This window comes from Suillus discolor (genome assembly GCF_016758755.1).
Source record: "Suillus discolor strain FC423 chromosome Unknown F5147scaffold_41, whole genome shotgun sequence".
In the NCBI taxonomy this organism is placed as follows: domain Eukaryota; kingdom Fungi; phylum Basidiomycota; class Agaricomycetes; order Boletales; family Suillaceae; genus Suillus; species Suillus discolor.
In genome coordinates, this window is record NW_024541288.1 from 178,136 (window position 1) to 195,665 (window position 17,530).

At 47.4% G+C, this 17,530-nt stretch overlaps 5 protein-coding genes across 5 annotated transcripts; 4 read left to right on the forward strand and 1 right to left on the reverse strand.

Moving 5' to 3' along the window:
• Positions 1-2,839: 2,839 nt before the first annotated feature.
• Positions 2,840-3,703, forward strand: F5147DRAFT_580003 (uncharacterized protein; the record flags this gene model as incomplete). Its single annotated transcript, XM_041431520.1, has 2 exons — positions 2,840-2,951; positions 3,000-3,703. Coding segments are annotated over 2 exons (816 nt in total), but the record flags the coding sequence as incomplete, so codon positions are not given.
• A 459-nt stretch (positions 3,704-4,162) lies between these two features.
• F5147DRAFT_704196 (S-adenosyl-L-methionine-dependent methyltransferase) lies at positions 4,163-6,355 on the forward strand. Its single transcript, XM_041437882.1, has 11 exons — positions 4,163-4,279; positions 4,346-4,562; positions 4,614-4,621; positions 4,677-4,984; positions 5,031-5,211; positions 5,261-5,382; positions 5,433-5,615; positions 5,666-5,690; positions 5,738-5,779; positions 5,834-6,037; positions 6,085-6,355. The coding sequence occupies exons 2-11, from the start codon at positions 4,376-4,378 to the stop codon at positions 6,196-6,198; spliced, it is 1,374 nt and encodes a 457-aa protein (XP_041290878.1). The 5' UTR covers positions 4,163-4,279; positions 4,346-4,375; the 3' UTR covers positions 6,199-6,355.
• A 397-nt stretch (positions 6,356-6,752) lies between these two features.
• On the reverse strand, positions 6,753-9,288 carry F5147DRAFT_704197 (putative halogenase). Its single transcript, XM_041437883.1, is given in 14 exon segments — positions 6,753-7,055; positions 7,109-7,179; positions 7,234-7,286; positions 7,338-7,450; positions 7,501-7,654; positions 7,702-8,010; positions 8,056-8,392; positions 8,439-8,485; positions 8,548-8,590; positions 8,650-8,746; positions 8,806-8,921; positions 8,979-9,151; positions 9,166-9,217; positions 9,267-9,288. 12 exon segments carry the CDS (start codon positions 8,994-8,996, stop codon positions 6,818-6,820), a joined length of 1,596 nt encoding a protein of 531 aa, XP_041290879.1. The 5' UTR covers positions 8,997-9,151; positions 9,166-9,217; positions 9,267-9,288; the 3' UTR covers positions 6,753-6,817.
• A 2,410-nt stretch (positions 9,289-11,698) lies between these two features.
• Positions 11,699-14,024, forward strand: F5147DRAFT_704201 (uncharacterized protein). The gene has a single exon (XM_041437884.1). The coding sequence runs from the start codon at positions 12,068-12,070 to the stop codon at positions 13,613-13,615; it is 1,548 nt and encodes a 515-aa protein (XP_041290880.1). The 5' UTR covers positions 11,699-12,067; the 3' UTR covers positions 13,616-14,024.
• A 366-nt stretch (positions 14,025-14,390) lies between these two features.
• On the forward strand, positions 14,391-16,615 carry F5147DRAFT_754092 (Aldehyde/histidinol dehydrogenase; the record flags this gene model as incomplete). The annotated part of the gene is made up of 11 exons (XM_041440274.1): positions 14,391-14,432; positions 14,480-14,526; positions 14,577-14,795; positions 14,854-15,246; positions 15,282-15,581; positions 15,643-15,717; positions 15,767-15,822; positions 15,876-15,974; positions 16,030-16,108; positions 16,167-16,343; positions 16,396-16,615. 10 exons carry the CDS (start codon positions 14,391-14,393, stop codon positions 16,261-16,263), a joined length of 1,407 nt encoding a protein of 468 aa, XP_041290881.1. The 3' UTR covers positions 16,264-16,343; positions 16,396-16,615.
• Between the last annotated feature and the right edge of the window lie 915 nt (positions 16,616-17,530).

The window sequence follows — 17,530 nt, forward strand, 5'->3', positions numbered from 1 at the left end:
AGTCATTCAGCTCGCAGGTTGGTGAGGTCGTGCAGCACTGCAAGGTGCGTTCTGTTAAATCTGTTCCCGTCACATAACTGCTGGATGTGATGGCAGTGGTTGAGCCTTAAATCTTCCTCCTGTTCGATGGCTTTCGTTTGGGACTGTTGTTTGTCTTTGTTCATGCTGGTGCCTGTATGCTGTTTCAAGATTTCAGCAATAAAACCTTCGACCAAGTCTCCGTAACGTCATATGATGCTGAGTTGTAAGTGATGACCAGTCTATATCTCAAAGCAACATTTATAGCTCGTATCAGATAACAGAGCTTGAGGTTCTGACTTTCCAGAGTTGATGAAAGTGGTGCGAACCCTGCTTTTTAGCACCCTTTTACGATCTCTTCCACGATCTGGCCTTGGAGTAGATTCCAACCTTGACAAGATGACAACAACTTTCCCCTCGGTAAAATCTTAGCTCACTTCGGCAAGCACGTCATCTAGCTGCTGATAAGTGTCTGTATAGAGAAAGCAATCTCACCCCGCAACATAAAGCAGATCAAGATCTTGCTCATGAGTCGGGACGGTACCCACGTCGCATTGACATCTATGTGACTGAATGCTCCAAAGCAGCCAGTTAAATCGCATGAGAGTAGCTGGCCGGAAACGAACGGTCGATGTGATTCTCCGACGGGGTAGGCATTCACTCTCGCCTGATCCAAAACCCGTTTCAGGGGACATTAAACTGGGAACTAGTTCTGCTGGAAGGACGTTGGTTGATTGACGATTGAACTTGAAGATCCACTGGGGCTTAATGTTGACGCAGGGAATCTGCAATCTTAACAAACTTACTCCCTCTTAAATATACTGGGCATCACTTTTCACGGTCTACTCCCCAGTAGATGCACATTCTTGGCATGCCAAGTTCATCGCCAGACAAATTTGATCTTAGTCAAAGCTGTTCAAATTGCCGCAAAGCAGCCGGCCGGAACAGCTTTGCGGCAGAGCTTACCGCTTAGTGGCGACGCTTTCCCACACCGCCACAGTTTGGTTTGACTTTTGTGATTTGCAGTGCAAGTACTGCTATGTACTAGTGGGGGCTGGGTTCATCAAAATTACAATCGATCTCGATTCTTAACTTCTCGTAGGCAAAATAATGCAGACTATCAATGCCATCATGCATCATATTCCGCACTTATCATATATCAGTATCAAGCGCTGCAAAACGAGATATAGATGAAATAATAGAAGAATCTGTATTCGTCAATATTGTTGCAGAATCGATGCAGATCTTAGCTGTACCGGTGAGAACCGAGCTGACCCGACAAGAAGACATCGATAGACGTCAACACGACGACCATACTTTTGTCGCGCGCAGCTCCTTCCAAATCCACAGATAAGGATTCCGTGGCCAGCCAGAACGATCAAGCCTTCATTAAGACCATGGCTTTTGACGTGAAAAGATTCATCTTCATGCTCACGTCCGGCTTCGCGAATCGAAGCCTCTTCATATGCCATGCCAAGAGTCCGTCGTCGTTCTGGACTTTCATGCAATCTATTGCAATGGAAAGGGCCCTGACATGATCGATATTCGAAGATATGGTTCGAATACAGAAGGTAGGGTTGGAAAATGAACTTTCGTATTGGATGCCCATTGTCCGTCGTACGTTGGAACATAAGGAAGCATCGCTGGTCCCTGTGGCGGGCGCTAGTCCTGAGTCGGGCTTCGAGATTCGGTTCATTACACTGCATACAAACCTGAGTTGCCTGTAGAAAAAATTTAAATGTGCGAAAACATACGATAAATCCGTGAGCACAGGGTATCGAATGGCGCTGGAGTCGGACGAGTCACGATGGAGCCCGCGACGGGGTAAGATTATGTCAGCGGATATTGGTGTGAGTGATCCTAAAAAGGCAAAGCGCGTCGGCGCGAGTTTATTTTGAGATTATTTCAGACCGTAACAACTTGAAACAACACCCGGTACACCTTCTTAATATCTTTGCCCTACCAGTACTAGTGCGGAGATTCAGAGGTCAGCTGGATCAGGCTGCCTCGGGTTGGAAACTTATATGTGGCGCAGCCGAGCCCGTGCAGTGAGTAAAGCAGGCGCATTCTCAGCGATTCCTCAAGTAACTTTGCATGCAGTGGGAGCAATTGTTCCTATCCTTAAAGCTCTCTCATGCTGATTAGGAATAGCATGAAGATATACATATTTCACAGATCTACATCCGAAATTCAAACACTCATGACCACCTCGGTGGAGAAAGATCTTGACGTACTTGGAGCAACTTAAAATTTGGCAGTACACTATTATTAGGTGTGGAGGCGTACTTGATGCACTGACAAGATTCGCAGATACGATATGTACTAATGATCGACCCTGGCATACATAGGAATTGTGGCCGAGTTTCATGACGCATCCTCCAGACCAAAAGTTCTGGAACATCTGATCCGCAGATCCGACGACACTGAACTGTGGTGCATTATTTGCCCATTAACTCCCACACGAAAGATGACGATAAACTGGTGACGATGTTACTAGCATACACGGGACTTTGACCAATGATTTTTGCAAAGGTAAGCATAGTCATGCAAGTGTTTAAAAGCTGGCGCAACTTGAATTATTCCAACCCCAAGTTCATTCTAGCATTATGTCCTATGTAAGTTCCTTTGCCAACTCCAAATATTTTGAGCTCACGATTACATGCACTAGTCTTCGGAAAACTCTTTTCAGTCTAAACCACACGGTGATGACCTGACACAAGCAATTGCAAAATCTCTATATGTACTTCCAACCGATGAACAGGAGCGCAAAAGGTTAGATAATAGCTCGGCTTGAACGAAGATTGACAACTCTGTGCATAACAGACTGGCAGTTCAATACGAAGTCCTTCAAAACGGATTCAGGGGCCGTATTGTCTTCGCTCCAATTGAGCTGCACGCAGGAGACAAGGTACTTGACAGCGGAGTTGGCTCAGGTTTGTGCTCATCAGGAATTCTATTTCTTGGTCTGACCCTTGGGACAGCAACCTGGCTCCTTGACTGCTATAATGCCAATAAGGATGTTACTTTCCATGGGATCGATTTGAAGACGGACATTTTTCCAGAGCTCGATGATATACAAAAGCGACGTATACATTTGGGACCGGGGAACATTTTACAGCTACCGAACGATTGGACCAGCAATTTTCAGCTAGTAAACCAGCGACTCCTTATCGCAGCGTTATCCAAAGAGATGTGGAACACGGCTGTGGATGAAATCTTCCGTGTCCTTGCTCCGGGAGGCTGGGTACAGCTCCTTGAAGCTAGTCATTGCGCAGCTGGAGAGGTAACGCAAAGACACTTCTCGATGCTTCGGGATCTCTTCGTCAAAAGAGGTCTATTACTCAATTGCATTGAACATATTCCAAATGTCCTCAAAAGCGCTGGGTTTAACAAAATCACGGCACAGCGTCTTGAAATTAGCCTTGGGAGTGGGGAAGACGAAGACGGTATGAAGGCTAAAGCTCGGGAGAGTTTTATAGGTGCCTACAAGGGAATGCAAACCCCAGTAGTGAAGATGGGGATTCGAACAGAGGGAGAATATATAACGTTGATGGAAGATCTAGAAAGGGAATGGGAGAGCAACGCTCAGTCAAAGGTTGTCTTCTACACCTTTGTAGCTCAGAAACCGACCGCGTCGGCTTCAGGTCTCACTCTGAATAGCAGGCCATTTTGTATATTTTATTAACACATAGTAGAGCGCGTGTATAGGATAGATCATGGTTAGAGGCATCGTTGAAAGACCATGTGCCACGAGAGCCCGCGATACACAGCATCATGATGTGCCGGTGACTCATGCTACGCCTTTGCCAGAACTTCGCGAGCTGTTTTTTTGTGGTTCGATGACTCATGAGTATACATAATAAATTGTAGAGGGTGCCGCGTTTACCTACAGTGAAGTAACTTCTGATCATCGGCCTAGAGATAATACTACCCGCAGTAACTTGATGGGCCTACTGTTAGTACGATTAAATCTTTGAGAGTCACCGGCGGGTTTGTCGCGTTTCAAAGATGTTCTATTCGCTACAGAGTAGTGTGGTGCCGATGCCGTATGGGACACCCCACCGAAGACTCACTTGAAGATCTAAAAGTCAATGTAAATATTTATGTAAGCAGCTAAACTTGAAATAACTCCAATTAGTCGGCGTTTCTATCAACCCCAAATTCTCAGAAGGGCCATCATGATACGAGCTTGATGCGCCCATGATGATCATGGAAATTTTAATCCTGGTTCGGTTGAGATTTCAACCAATAAAATTTTGCAGTGAGTGTTTTTAGCCCAACGGGCGGTGTATATCAATATATATCTCTAACAGTTTCGCAATGACAGTTGAGCGCTGACTCGCAGCTACTGACCACGATGAACCACCTTGAATTAGACAACCTACAAACCTCCCTAAACAATGCGCTAAACAGTTTACGCGTTGCGATGGACGGGTCGAGGTTGCCGCCTTTGTCTTCTCAGTATGGAACCGACATACACCCTTTGGATAGCCTGGATCAGCCCACACCAGCTGGTGTATACGAAGCCCGTCGAGCAGCGCTAGGTATGTTAGAATGCAACAGGATCAACCCATGTACTAATTCTGCCCTTCTAGCATGTGCTGTAAGTTCAAATTCGGCATGCCCCTGCTGCGAGATGTACGAACTTATTTATTTAGGTAGAGCTCAAGAATCTTCTGCAACATCCCTTTGAGAAAGCCGCTGAGAGCGCCTTTGCCATGTATGATTTTGCTTCCGTTCAAGTCTTTATTGAACATGGCATCGTTGACCGCATGGCGAAAGAGCCGTCTGGCATCTCTGTCAAAACTCTCCAAGCAGAACTGGACCTTGACTCCCATAGGCTCACCACGGTATTACGCCATCTGTCAGTTTGTGGTTGGATTCGGGAGACTCAGGATGGTATTTTTGCCTTGAATCGCTCCTCTCGCATTTTACTACAAGGCCAAAGGGGTCGTGCATTAATAACGTAGGATTTTTTGCACACCAGCTTCGCACGTTTAATCTTGTTGTAGGGTTCCCAACAACATGAGGATCGCAGAGGCTCTTCCTCGATGGCTCGCGCATCCTGAATTCAGGTTTTCTAAATCTCCAGAACATACCGCATTTCAACTCGCAAACAATACTACAAAGCCATTCTTCGAATGGGTGAAAGATGATAGGAATTATCTTAGTCGATTTGCAGCGGCTGTTGAGGTTTGCATCATCCGCCTGTAACTGGCAATGCTATACTTATAATTCTCAGGCACTCGGCGAATATGTAACCCCAGGAATATTATCAGACTACCCATGGCAAACGTGCTCAGAATCAACTATTGTTGATTGTGGGGGAGGCAAAGGAAGCCTAGCTATCGCCCTTGCTAATAAGTCAGTGACAAAACTATTAAGAAGCAACGCAACTGAAATATAGTATCAAGGTTTCCTGCCCTCCGTCTTGTTATCCAGGAGAGGGGAGAGATGGTCGGGCCTGCTGAAGCTAACATCAAGGCCCGTTTAGATCCCAACTCAGTCCATGGCACAGTAGTTGCTGAAGCCCACGACTTGTTCTCTGCTCAACCACGCACTGGGGATAATTATACCTTCATGTTACGACATGTTCTGTGCGCTACACCTTCGTGATCCTTTGTTATCCACCGACGTTCTTTCATAGGCACAACTGGCCCGAGACTCAAGCTGTAAGTCTTCTTTATCATCGACATCAAATCTTAGTAAACGTTTCCAGGTGAACATCCTAGAGAGACTTGCTACTGCTGCAGGATCAAAGGTTCGTCCTTGCCATCACTTTGTAGTTCCGAGAACACGTTGAATATCTTTCCAGTCCAAGATCCTGATCATCGAGAGAATTTCTGGGCACTATCCCAACACTCATGTCGAGCTTGAACATAGCCCAGCAAACACAATGAATAACACAGCTTCTACCTCCCTCATAACCGAACAAACCATTCTCAATTCCTCATCTCGCATGCCACAAGCACTCGCCTTGCATCTTCTGTGCATTTTGAATTGCCACGAAAGGACATTGGTACGCCTGCCCCGTCTTGCCATGAACTTTGCTCACCATTCTTTTAGAATCAGTGGCGAACTATAATTTCACGGGCTGGCCTTGTCATCACAGGGTTGTACAAGCTTAGGGCTTACGTGTCTATCATGGAGTGTCGCGTTCTTCATACAGACGAGTGTTGAGATGTCCTCATGTTTACATATATTGATGTACAACGCTATATAAAATGTAAATTAATCTAAGTACCTTTAGAGCTGACAGCTCTCCTAGGCCCTGATACAGATCCTTGTATGTCGGTCTGCGCGGTGCCTGTTTCTGCGCGTCTCTGCGTGTTCGGAACAATTGGCAATCATGAATCCAATGCTGTCATGCACGATCCGTGTTGTTCGGTTACTACGAGATTTAGATATTATGGATCACGCGGACGTCCCACCGAAGTGAACCACATGGCAGCGGAGCGTGGAAGACAATAATAACCCAGCCTGTGCGAATTTCATTCATATCCTTGCCAATCTCATGATAGAGTCTGATGCATCGATGGATCTTATCTTGAGTTGATTGTACCCTAATAGTTTTAAGGGATGTCATCTCAGTCAGGGTCGCAGCCGGCATATACAATTTTTTAAGTGGGCTCGGGATGAAGTTGAATTTCATACAGCAACTTTTGTTGCCCTTAGAGCCTAGAATACGAAGTTCTACAAGTTCTAGTATAGTACAAGTTCTACTATCAGCTAATACACATTGTTTACATAGATAAATTCTACAGTCATCGTGGTCGAGTCAGCAAGTAAGTCATGTCTATCACAACTCCGTCTGGCTAGTCACCAAACCCAATTTACCTCGCTGTAAGACAGCTTTGAAACCAAAGTGTTCCTCCACACCGAAGTTCTCTGTGGGGTTGTACATTGTATGAATGGGCTTTCGCGCGTTGATCTCGCTTAAAACGATCTTGGCTTCCTCATCAGCATCTCCAAGCACGCGATCGATGTCGCTCTCTGTCATGACGGGGGCGTCTGGGGATGTTAGAGAAGGATCCAATCTATTCAAAGTTTAGTATGAGATAATTTAGTTGAGCAAACGATAGACCCTCACCTAGCTTTGACTGCAGAATGCATCTCGGGATCGGTTGGTGCGAATAGATGACCACAAAAGTCCATAGTTTTCTGTTGATCGGAATGAGGATAGCACGGAAGATAGTCGCAGAACATAGTACGCACCTGGAGTTCGTCTTCTGTTAAGGCCTTACCAACATCTGCTGTTCCTTGTATCACTGCACTCGAGTATCAGAATTTGTAGTAATAGAAAAGACATCAACCCTCACCCGGCCTGATGAGATCAAAGGCTCTGTCAAAATTGTCCTCATCCACATCACTCATCACCGGCATAGATTGATTTCTGATCTGTTTGTAGGTGCCCAGGACGACAAGAAGGAACCTGTGGCATACATCTTAGCTAGTATCACTCCAGTGATTGAATTCACATGCCTCGTGTAAGAGGTGGCGATTTTTGAGGTGTGCCAACGCTGGGCATCGTCTTCGCTGCAGAGTCCTCGGATCGACGCAGAGATCGTGAGAGCAGCCGAAAGTCCTCCTGTCAAAGCCAAATGGACGCCAGAGGAGAAGAATGGATCGATGAACGCTTATTAATTGTCAGTCACGAGTGCTACAACATGTCAAGAAAATTACCTCCAGCATCCCCCGCCAGTCGGTAATGATCTCCAGCATAAGAGGGGGCCGAGTAGCTAAAATCGCTTGCAGATTTCACAGCCATCGGTGTACCATCGTTTCGAAGGGTGGCGTTTCCCATCAACTTAAGGACTCCAGGAGCATTGCTTAAAAGCTCTTGCTTGTAATGAGCCAGAAGATTTGAGCCAGATCCTCCTGAGGCCGCACGGGAAGCCTTCTTCTTACGATTGCTTGACTCTTGATCCATCACAATTCCCACAGATGTGGATCCATCGTGAAGGGGAATGAACCAAGCCCATCCAGACTCGTCTGCAGACAGTGAGCTTACTGAAACCCTTTGAGTTGTTTTCATACCTTCAAGTGCTTCAACAAAGATAGCATTCTGGCGAGTGGTACCCGGCATGTAGGTTCCGGCTCCATCCCAGTATCCCCAACATGCGACATTGTTGAGAGCCTGGTTATAGCGTCTGTTCTTGAGATACTTTGTGGACATGATCCCGTTCTTTCCAGACGCATCGACTAGGTAGCTGAAAGAGATACGGCCCTCGATTCCTGTGCTGGCATCCTTCCAATTGGCTGAAACAGGTCTTTCGCCTTCGAACTGAAATTCAGTGACTCTTATGTTGTCGAACACATTTGCGCCACTCTTCGAAGCATGCTGAAATAGCAAATCGTCAAACTCCGACCGAATCTGCAAAACGATGAGACGGTAAGCATATTTTCAATATATTACATACCACGTTCCAAGATCCATTGTCTGGGTTCAGCGCAATGAAATCTGTATCTGGAATGGACGATCGATATCAGTATGACGATGTATGATGTACGAGAGTGACTGCGGCTCACATCCTTCTCGCTTGAACTGGTTCAGTTTGACTGCAGCACCAGGCTATAAGAGGGTGAACGTCTCAAAATAATGTACCCGGACGCATTGAAGACTATCCAAACCTTCACTGCGAATCCGTAATTCTTGATGGTTTCTTCCGCATCAATAAATGTCAAGAAGGAGCGGATCGACGGGAGCAAGCTCTCGCCAATATGATAACTGGTACAACTATGTATTAGTGACACCGTATACCGATGACATGTATCATATGTGCTGACCGAGGGAACTTAGCAGCTTCGAGAAGAGCGACTTCAAAGCCTTCTCGAGCTAAAGCAGCAGCAGCGTAGCTTCCGGCGGGTCCGCCGCCGACAACGAGTATTTGAGTTGAAGTTGGCTAGCTAGTATCTCAGCCAAATTCACTGTAGCAGAAGAATCAATATCAGCCACTTACAAGTGTTCGAATGGCCATTATTGTGAAGGGGATTGTAGGAAAGGGAAAGTTGCCATACCTTTATATAAGGATTCCCTTAGGAAACTAGTACGTGTCTTGAATAATGCAACATTGTAATATTCTTGCATCCGAGGAAGCCGCTAGATCGTCTCGACTGAGATTGAGATAGTCAACTACATAGAGTAACTTGGCCACCGCGCGCGGGTGTTCTGTCAATAATCATCCGATCAGAATTGATGAGTGTACGTACTGATGCCGGTCGACATTATTACGGTACTGCATGAGAGGATGGCATTTAATGCAGATGCTGACTTCCTGTACAATGTAATGGACAGCTACTTGTACAAATCAAGTTAAGAAACTTCGAACGACGATCGCCGAGGTGGCGCTCAGTTTAACTGTGTACGTATTATTACATAAGCGTGCAAAGTTGAAGTTGCAAACTCTAAATTATTAGATACACAGCCCTGCAGGGCAAAGTAATCCCCTTTGAATGACTTCCAGATCAAAGCAACCATTGTGCAATGTTGGGCATGATATTGATGCGCGGAGAATTATGCAAATATGTCAAGGTCATTAGTATGTCCGCCGATTGTCCGGGATTGCTGTGTGCAGCCGCGTGTGTTTTTATTCGTTGGTCTATCACATTCGGCACTTTCTTACATGCCGACCGGAGGGGAGTATATCACTAGCAAAGTTAATTAAAGGCTCGAGAACTGAGTGGGGACCTGATATCAATCTCGGTTTTAGATCCATGATACACGAGAATCAGAGTAGAGGCAAAGCAATTATACAACCAAAACATTCGCTTTGTAAACACACTCACATCTACTAGTACTGATTACTCAGTACTCAGTACGAGTTAAACCTCAAAGTAGTCCACCGGGACTCCGTGTTCGTATCTGTACTAGCAGAATCAGAATTCTTAGGAGATAAGACCAAGTATTATTAGTGGGAATAATAGGACCTGCACGAAAATATGTAGTAACTCGTCATAATACTTGGTTTCGAAATGTATTGGAATCAACGATGGGGTTTCCGGCGAGAGCACGGCTGCCGCGTCTAGCGGGTCAGAGTTCCGCCAACTTCGCAACTAGTCAAGGCTGTTCGAGACCTAGACAAGCCGAGGTATGTTAGGGGCTAAAATAGAGACACTAGAACTTAGCTCGGAGTTGTTTCTTCAGGTTGATCGTCCTTGAGGGGTCAAATGTGCCTATACATATAGGGGGCCTTCCCCAGATTGGTATACACACAATCGGACATATCGGGTGTATGTGCTCCATCATAGTTATGCACGCGTGCTCTTAGTTCAATCAGTAAATGCTCGGATAAGAGTCATGAAACAATGGTGTTCTTAACTTGGCCACAGGGTGCATCTAGATGAAAATAAATATAGTGAGCTCCATGGAGTACTAGGTGTGAAAATCCGGTGGAGATCACAACTAGCCCGGGCGTGAAGCAACCGGGCACTAGCAGCCCTGCTTAAATGCTTTGATTACACATGTTTACTATTTTTATTCAACCACGACTCACTTATGAAGCCCTACGCTGAGTACCAGCAGGCAAGTAATGCCAAGTCACTGCATTGGAACCAGACGACTAGATTACAAGCATGTCAAAATATGATAAGTATGACAGTCCAAGCGGCGTGTCAATGACACTGACAAAGCGTGAGGCGAAGGGGATTCCGAGACAGAATAAAGCACGAACGCACGGTGAAAAGGAGCGCGCCAAAGGCACAAGAATAAATCTGAAAGAAGTACTGTAAGATACCAGAAACAACTTTTGACGCAATTTTTCGCCTGATGACTGCTTGACGTCTAGTTCACCCAGATCTGCTAGAACCATGTTTTCCTCGACCGTCAGTAACCAGCCTGTCGCCATCGACTGCCAGTTGGCCGACCTTGAGTTGCTCGGCCACGTCGTTAGTCTGCAACAAAGCCAGGAAGCTTTCAGGCTGTCTTTGGGTAGTAGGAGCTTTCGTTAGGAGGCGCACTACAGCAAGTAGTACTCCATTTTGTATTGCATTCCGGGAGCTGGCCCGGGATTTATGGTTACAAGATGAGTGACGGATCACGGTAGAGTCTGCCATCAACCATGCACTCTTGCCTGACCGGTGTTCAGAAGATGAGAATGCACGAGTCTGTCATTTTATCTTCGAGAGTGTCAGAATTTGGGATGGTCTCTAGAAACAGACGTCTCGAGTTCTAGAGTCGGCCGCGGGCCTTCTTCTCATAAGTTGCTGAGCGTTCAAGCTCCGTCAGGTGTGCACGTGATCACATTCCCTGCCGTTGACCGTCTGACAGCAAGCAACAAGAGTTGAAGCGCTTCAAACGCATCGCACTGGCACTTACTCATAAACTTGTGCTAAGGTTCCACCTAGTGCACTGGGGATACACGAGGTCAGAGAACCGCCAGCTCCTGCTTGGCAATTTTGGTGCTGAAGCCGCAAGTTCACGGGACTTGTGCAGGCTTTGTCCTCAGGCTCCGGGTCGGTCACGCCCACAGCTATTCGCGGCATGCATTTTCTCCATCCCGTATTTAATGGACGGAAGACTCTGATTATTACGGCTGTCCTGCACCGCTATCGGCTATGCTATCGTCAAACTGATTCGTGGGGAGAGGCACTGGCACGCACCTCAATGCATTGCCCCCGCCGGTCATATCATTGCCTTGTTAATCGTCACTTTCCACCGGCCCCAGTGGTGTCAGCATGGTGCAAGAAAAGCCCCTGTCGAATACCGTAAGCTGCAGTCTGCACGACTGCAATCCAAATGCTAAAAAGTGAATTTTTGTTGTCTTCTGACTACTTTTGTCACAGTCATTCCTCTTGCCATCAGTCTAATACCATGCGAGAAATGCGTGCTCGGGCTGTGATGGAAGGCAAGACTGAGCATGCATTTCAGTGCTCTGAGTGGCACGGTCTGTTTAATCTCAGATCTCGCAGGAGCCTCGTGTCACAACGTGACGTTCACTCCTAGTACAGTTCTACGCCGACCACACTTATATAAGGACTCATGTCGCCTTCTATGCGCCTCTTCATATTCCACTTCCGCTAGTTGCGCCATTCACCCCGGCTGTCTATTGCAATGTCTGAACTCGACTATGGGCAACCTCGACTGGGAGACATTCGTATTGACACAAGTTTCTCACGTTCCCCCAGTACTACTCGGGATTTCCTTGGGGATCCAATGCCCAGGGACAGATATTCCAGGGCAAGCCATGCATCGCGTGTGCGAGATGTTACTTGGATTTCGGCCTCTCAGCCGTCCCAGTACCCTGCAACCCAAACCCCTCAAACCCCTCAATGGCAACATTCCACTCCTATTATGCGTCCAGCGCTTCATACGGCGCAGGCCACTCTATCAGACTCTGAGTACGAGTATATGACTGTTGGCATCGAAGTCGCAGGTGCCGATGAGGAGAATGGATATGGGTCTTCAGAAGGACATGAAAGGAAGCCTCAGGGGAAGAAGACGTTTTACGGCGGAATCATGAATGGGTTGAAAAGTATACCGAGAGTCATGTCGAGAGGACGTTTGAATTCAAAGGACTATGCTAAGCCAGCGAAGCAGGGGGGCACATCCTCGTACCATCAGAATCCTCAAGCTCCAGGGATCTCGCTCGTACACCGACAAGTGCTAGCAAATAATGTGCCCCAGGTCGAGAGGGTTGACACCCCTCCGTCCGACATGTTATCTCCCACAAGACCAAACATTTTGCTTGATACTGATACACGCACATCCATTGCGGATACAAGGCGTGACCGGACACTGTCGGCTGTGAACGAGCTATACGAACCTAGTCGCTCGCACAGTCATGATGATATATTTCCTGCTCATTTCCATCGCGATACTTCCCACCCATTCCACCACTCTACCGACGCAATTTCTGCACATCCCTTCAACCGCTCCGTCGAAGCGATTTCCATTCCTCATACCATTCATCTTTCGACCCAAGCCACTGCGACTCCCGTCCTTGTGGAGCCTCGGCCTGCAGAGGATTTTGCAAAGATGGAGTCTCCCATCCGCCCCCCACCAGAGGAATCCATTGCCTCCCAAATGGCGCGTATTCGGCGATTCGTGCGAGATCTTGGCGGCCTTCCATGGGTTTCTCCGGCTCGTATCTCAAGTGAATATGTTCCTGGGCAGGGTAATCGGAGGAGGAACAGCCGTCAGCGGTACTCCAAAGCGTCAAAGAGTTGGTATACCCCGCGAAACAAGGGAACCTTGGACTTGCTTTCAGGCCCATCGACTCCTTTATCTTCAGGCCGTATTCCACATCATGTTCAGAACTCGCCTGCTCCAGCTCCAAGACCGTATGTCATGAGCCCAAGTACCGCAAACCTCATGTTCTCTAGACAGTTATCTGGTGGGCGGTCCAGATCGCCTTCTTCAGATGGTGCTCCATCGTCAGATAGTACTAGCAACCCACAATACTCCGGGCCATTATACCCAGCGTATGTGGCCCAACCGTTATTTGTCTATCCTTCTGGGATTCCAGCTCCTGGGAGTGGCCTAGAGACGCAACCACGACCGGTGTTTTTCACCACACCTGTTTCACCGCCATTTGCGTCTCCTGAGAGGTCGCGGTCGCCTTTGCGGCACGATGGAACACCGAGGACGCCTGTGTTGTGATGAAGATTGGTTTTTATATTTCGACCTCTTGTGCCATAGTCACCCGTAATACACGTCAGTCTTGGAGGGAGGCCCTGGGGAATTCTCGAGCGTGTACTCTTTCATCCCTTGCATCGCACCGCACAATGGCAGGGCATTAATGGTAGAACGATCTCTCCGATTTTTCACTGTTGGTCTGTTCGAGTTTAGCTCGAGTCTTGGGGATGGTGATGGTGTTGAATATGATCATTCAATGACAGGGTTCGCGATGAAAGTCCAGCAACGGCCGGAAAATATCTACCACTCATCCATAACGATCCAGTGACTTCGTTAAACAGCAGATACACTTATACAGGCACTCGTAACATACAGAAATGTTGTCGACTGTTTAGAGACGTTTAGAATCACACCGTGACGTACCCGGGCTGAATTTGGGCGTGTTCCGATCAGTGATGTAATCGCACACATCCGACACAACCGTGACCTCTGAACGATGTAGCCTCATGATTCGGAGTACTACTTGACGATATCCTGTTACTGATTGCGGCACCTCTTGCCAGTGATTTCCATCAATGTCCAGATTAGGTTTGGGCGCTAGGTTTGAGTGGGTGAAGAGGAACAAGTAATGATTCAGCGCTCAGCAACGGGGATCAAGAATTAAGCTCAAACACGGAACCCCTTGTTTCATTGATAATGGTAGTTCGCCTCGAGTGCTTAAATGTGTTAACAGTTCTGTACATGACATTCAGTTTTTCGCCAGGTCCTCAGAACCACTATTCCTCCAACTCGAGTAAACATGGCCTCCTTGAAGTATACCCCGAAGCAACATATCACAGAGGTTTTCCATTCATCATGGTGCTCATGGTAAATATTGATACTCTATAGATTCACAGCAGGTTGTCGAAGACCTTCCGTGAGGGCCGCACTCTTCCGTTGGAATACCGCCGCAAGCAACTTCTCCAGGTTGCCCGCCTTGTCCAAGAAATTCCGATGCTATCATGGCCTCCCTGAAAGCTGATCTCGGGAGGCACCCTTTTGAGGCCACCCTCCCTGAACTAGGTCCAATGGTTTCAAGTGCCCTTCATGCTGTCGAGAATCTTGATAAATGGAATTCTCCCGAGAAACCGCAAGTAGAGGCTTGGCGCAGTGGGTGGGACACAACCATCTTTAAGGCGCCCAAGGGAACAGTGCTTAGCATCAGGCAAGTCGCTACCATCTATCCAGGCTGTCTTGGCGGGATATTAACAATCCACTCTTAGTCCCTGGAACTTTCCATGGGTGCTCACGATTTTGCCGCTCATTGGCGCGATTGCTGCAGGTTGCACGTGTTTGATAAAACCTTCAGAGCATGCCCAGGCCTCTGCAGCCCTTATGGAGAAACTAATCCCGCAATACCTTGACCCAGATGCCTACGCTGTCTGCCTCGGAGCCGTCGAAGAGACCACCCATGTTCTTGGTCTGAAATGGGACCACATTTTCTATACGGGCAGTACGAGTGTGGGACGGATCATCGCAGAGGCGGCAGCAAAACAACTCACGCCGGTGACTCTAGAGCTTGGTGGACAATCGCCCGTCTTCGTCGATGGGGACAGCACAAACATCGAGATCGCCGCGAAGAGGATTCTATGGGGAAAGCAACAAAACGCAGGACAGTTAAAGTCTGCCCTGTCACCTCAAATATTAGCAGAATAACTGTACTGTCATGGCAGGTTTGTGTCGCACCGAATCATGTTTTTGTGCAGGAACAACACCAAAGTGCACTTGTGGAGGCGTTCAGGAAAGCGTATGATTCGTTCTGGCCAAAGGGTCCGCTTGACTCCTCTTCTGAGATGGCTTGCGTGCTGAATGCTCGGCACTACAAACGCAACAAGAGTCTCCTGTCCCGAACTAAAGGAAAGGTCGTGATTGGGGGACAAGCTGGGCAGGATCTTCGCATTGAGCCAGCAATTGTTACTGGCGTAAAATTGGATGATCCATTAATGGAAGAGTCAGTCGAGCTCGTGCCCTTCCGAGCACCATCTAGCTGACTGTTCAGACCGTGATTGTAGAGAAATATTCGGACCTATCTTGCCAATCATCCCAGTTGAAAATGTTGACGCCGCCATCTCACACATACAATCTGGGTGAGTCTTTTCAGGACTGCCTATCAGGAAAAACATTCATCTCCTATAGGTCCACTCCCCTTGTCATTTACGTCTTCACGGAAAATGAGGAGACGAAAAACAAATGTAAGGATCACCTTCCACGTATGCGATGCATGTTGATCAACTCTGTTTCAAAGTCGTGCAGCGCACACAGAGCGGGCAGCTAATTTTCAATGAAACTTTCGCTCAGGTTGCTGTCTATGAAATTCCTTTCGGTGGTCAAGGGCAATCTGGCTGTATGCTGCTTTCCGTGTGACGTCGAGGGAAGTGCTCAGCATTCATTTATTGCAGATGGATCATACCTTGGGAAGTACACCTTCGACACCTTCACCCATCAAAGGGGCTATATCAATGTCCCTGCAGACGCAAAGTGGGTGCGAGATTGTCCATGTCAAACTTGCCTGACTAACGCCGCACGTATCTTGAAGGACGGAGGGCTTCATGCAGGGAAGGTATCCTCCTTACTCGGCGCCTGCACTTGAGTTCTTCTCCCAGGCGCTCAAAGCGAAAATTCCGGACGCTTAATCCCTCGTTCGTAGTTGGAAGAATCATGTCGACGTATTCAAGTCATAGTGCAGAGGGAAGTATACCAAACCAAGCGACTCCTGCAGCCATACGATGTTCAATCGGTCGTAGGCCTCAGTACTCTGTACTCACATTTGTCTGTTGTCCCAAATATTATAATAGCGGCATAAACCTGCAAGAGAGATTTCACTGGTAACAGAAGTAAAAGAATGATAAACGAGTTGGGAAAGGTAGATTTAGACTGTTTGCAGCGCTATTTGTTTGGTCACACAACTCACCACTGCAGATCTGTGGTTTGTTAGGTGCGACGCGATGGTCTTCATTGGTAACAAGAAGTGAAAGAAAGATAAACGAGTATTTAGACTGTTTATGATACTTTGCAGCGCTATTTGTTTGGTCACACAACTCACCACTGCAGATTTATTGTGACCTGGTTTGTTAGGTGCGACACGATGGTCGACTCGAGACTTCCAAGCTTCATTCTTTACGAGCGTCGTTCAACTTATTATATCGCACTCACTCTCATTTTCGATCGCGGGCCAAGCATTTTTCTTATTTTCACATGTTTCTCGGTCACTGGTCTTGTAATAATGTGACATTACATATAGGGTGATGTCTAATATTCTCTCATTCAGCCCATCGAGCAATCAGTACGCAAAATCAGTCACGCTCATAATGACAACACTCCCAACTGCACATCCGCTAGTCAACGACTTGATGATGGTATGCAGATTCTGCGAGAAGAGGGCCTTCCGAGGTTGCAAGCGTCACCTCTCCGTTCTATGTAAGCCAATGAATGAGTTCAAATTCAGCCCAGAAATAATCGAGTCCGCCACTACCCCAAATGGATCCCGCACACCTATCAGCATAGCGCTGAAAAAGACGGATGCGATCAGGGAAGAGGAAGCTGCAAGTGAGACACTACGTGTCTATTCGGATGGATCAGTAGTGGGCGGAGGAGTGGGCGGGGCGGCAGTTTTGATGAGGGGAGAGACGATGATTAAAGACAAAAGATTCTACTTGGGAAGACATGAAGAGCACACGTCATTAGAGGCAGAAATAGTAGGAATGGTCTTAGCGGTCCAGCTGCTGAAGGAGGCAGGTGGACGGGGCACCATGGCGTTGGGGGTAGACAGCCAGACGGCAATCAGGAGCACAGGAGCCCTCCACTCCCAACCCGGTCACTACCTCCCGGTCGTTAATGTTATACTCCATAACGCCCTCAGGGAGCTGCTATCTGTCAAGGACGGGAGGCAACTAATCATCA